Genomic DNA, 2155 nt, shown 5'->3' on the forward strand with positions numbered 1-2155 from the left:
TGCTGCCACAAAGATTCACAGCCTTAGAAATCTGTATAGGGTTATTATGAGTTGGAATTGACGCAGTGGCATTTAACAGCATTCTCTATATCAACTTCTAGAGAAAGAGTCCTTTCTTATTTTGGATGGAATATTGAATATTTATTTACAGAAGAACATTTAACTAATCTTACATTGACAGAGAGATTACTATTGGTTATTTTTCTGCTTTGTAGTGGGGACATGCTGTCTTTTATTTGTAGTTGTATTTGAATCTAATATTTTATGGTTTGTAAGTCTCTTTAAAGTTCTGCTATCTTTCTATTTTTTGTATTGGTGCTTTTCAAATATTGTCTTAGAAACTAAAAAGAAATAGCTACAATGCCACTTTCTATTAAAATTAAGTCTAACATCTGTTAATTTTTCTTATTTTAAACAAATATATATGAAAAGATGTAGCATATTTTAGGTTAACACCACTCATGTTTTTTTAATTGGGGAGGATGCTTAGATTTTGAGCCAGGTATATAAAGGGATCTGTAGCACCTGATAAACACTCAGTTGTCTATTGAATTAAACCTTTCCAAATGTGCTGTGTTTATGTTATGAAATTCACAATTTGACCATCAACACATCTGTTGTCACGTAGGCAAACATTTCAGTAATGCAGAGTCCTCTTGTTGGAGTTACTACCACTACTCCTGGAACAGGTAAGCAATGCCTTTTAACACTTAAACTTTTAGAATGAAGTATAGTAAAAATAAAATAACTTTACTTTTAGAATGAAGCCCTTTGTTACTATTGCCAAAAGCTTTTTTCTTAATAGTCCAAATTTTGAGACTTTCTCAAATGTCAGTAACTTCTTTCAGGAAGGAAATAACTCTGTGTGCGGGGGCGTCAAAAAGCTTGTGGAAAATTCCATTGTCTTTTAATTCCAATTTTCTACCAACTTTTTGAAGGTTCTTTGTATGCTGATTCTGTTCTGATTATATAGGTGTGATGTGATATTATATAAAAATGTTAAGAATTTTAAAAAATTGCATAATTAGGTGTTCGAGTATCTTCTAAGTTGTGTGATTAAAAGAAGCTGTTGCAATTAGGAAGAAAAGTACTTGATGGACTGAATAATAAAGGTGTTTGAGAGTTATTAATATATAGTTCTAAATGTTGATTGACTAGATTTTATCTAGTGTTTCATTAGGATTAATGACATTTTTATCACCATCATATCATCATTAGCGCAACTTTTATTACATCTGTTTTTTTTTTCTAGTGTTGTTATAACAGAAATACCACAAGTAATGGTTTTAAAGAACAAAAATTTAGTGTCTCAAATTTTTTGAGGCTAGATGTCTGAATTCAAGGCAGCGCACTAAGGGAAGGCTGTCTTGCAGTGAACTTTAGGGGATGATCCTCATCTTAGCGCCAGTAGCCCCAGTGTTGCTCAGTTCTTTGCCTACCTTCACATGTCATGTGTATGTGTTTACTTGGCTTCTGTGTCTAATTTATTTTTGTAATACACAGAAGTGATTGGGTTTAGGACACAGTTTACACTGAAATGATCTCATTAGTCTAATGAGGTACTGTTCTCAAACGGGATTACATTCACAGGTATAGAGTTAAGATTTTGACACATATCCTGACATACTTGTAATATCCGTTTGTTGTTAAGTGCTGTTAAGTTGTTTTTGACTCATAGCAACCCTGTGTAGGGTTTCTGAAGAATAGCTGGTGGGTTTGAATGACTGACTTCATAGTTAGTAGTCCAGTGCTTATCCTACAGTGCCACAGTGTTGTTGCTAGGTACCATTGAGTCAGTTCTGACTCTTGTGACCCTAAATAGGGTTTTCAAGGAGCAGCTGATGGGTTTGTACCATTGACTGCAGTTAGTAGTCCTGTGCTTATCCTTCAGCACTATACCAGGACTCCGCAGCACCACACTTTTTTGTTCTTGTTAAGTCCTGTTGAGTCGGTTCTGACTCATAGTGACCCGGTATAGGTTTTCTGAGGAGCGGTTGATGGATTTGAACCACCAACCTTGCGGCTCACACTGACTTTGCGGTCCAGTACATCATCCTGAGGAGGTCCAAGAGCTAAACAGAAAATTTCAAAGATTAGCTAGAGAAGATAAAGCCAAATATTACAACAAAATTTGAAATGATCTGGAATCAGAAAA

General features: G+C 34.8%; 1 protein-coding gene across 1 annotated transcript in view; it reads left to right on the forward strand.

Annotated features, from left to right (window-relative positions):
• Positions 1-2155, forward strand: part of NUP35 (nucleoporin 35kDa) — a 31417-nt gene that overhangs the window by 3270 nt on the left and 25992 nt on the right. Inside the window, exon 3 of the mRNA XM_006864029.1 lies at positions 629-689. Within this exon, the coding sequence (XP_006864091.1) occupies positions 629-689 (61 nt within the window). The remainder of the gene's footprint in view (positions 1-628; positions 690-2155) is intronic.

This window comes from Chrysochloris asiatica, unplaced genomic scaffold, assembly GCF_000296735.1.
Source record: "Chrysochloris asiatica unplaced genomic scaffold, ChrAsi1.0 scaffold00059, whole genome shotgun sequence".
NCBI lineage: Eukaryota > Metazoa > Chordata > Mammalia > Afrosoricida > Chrysochloridae > Chrysochloris > Chrysochloris asiatica.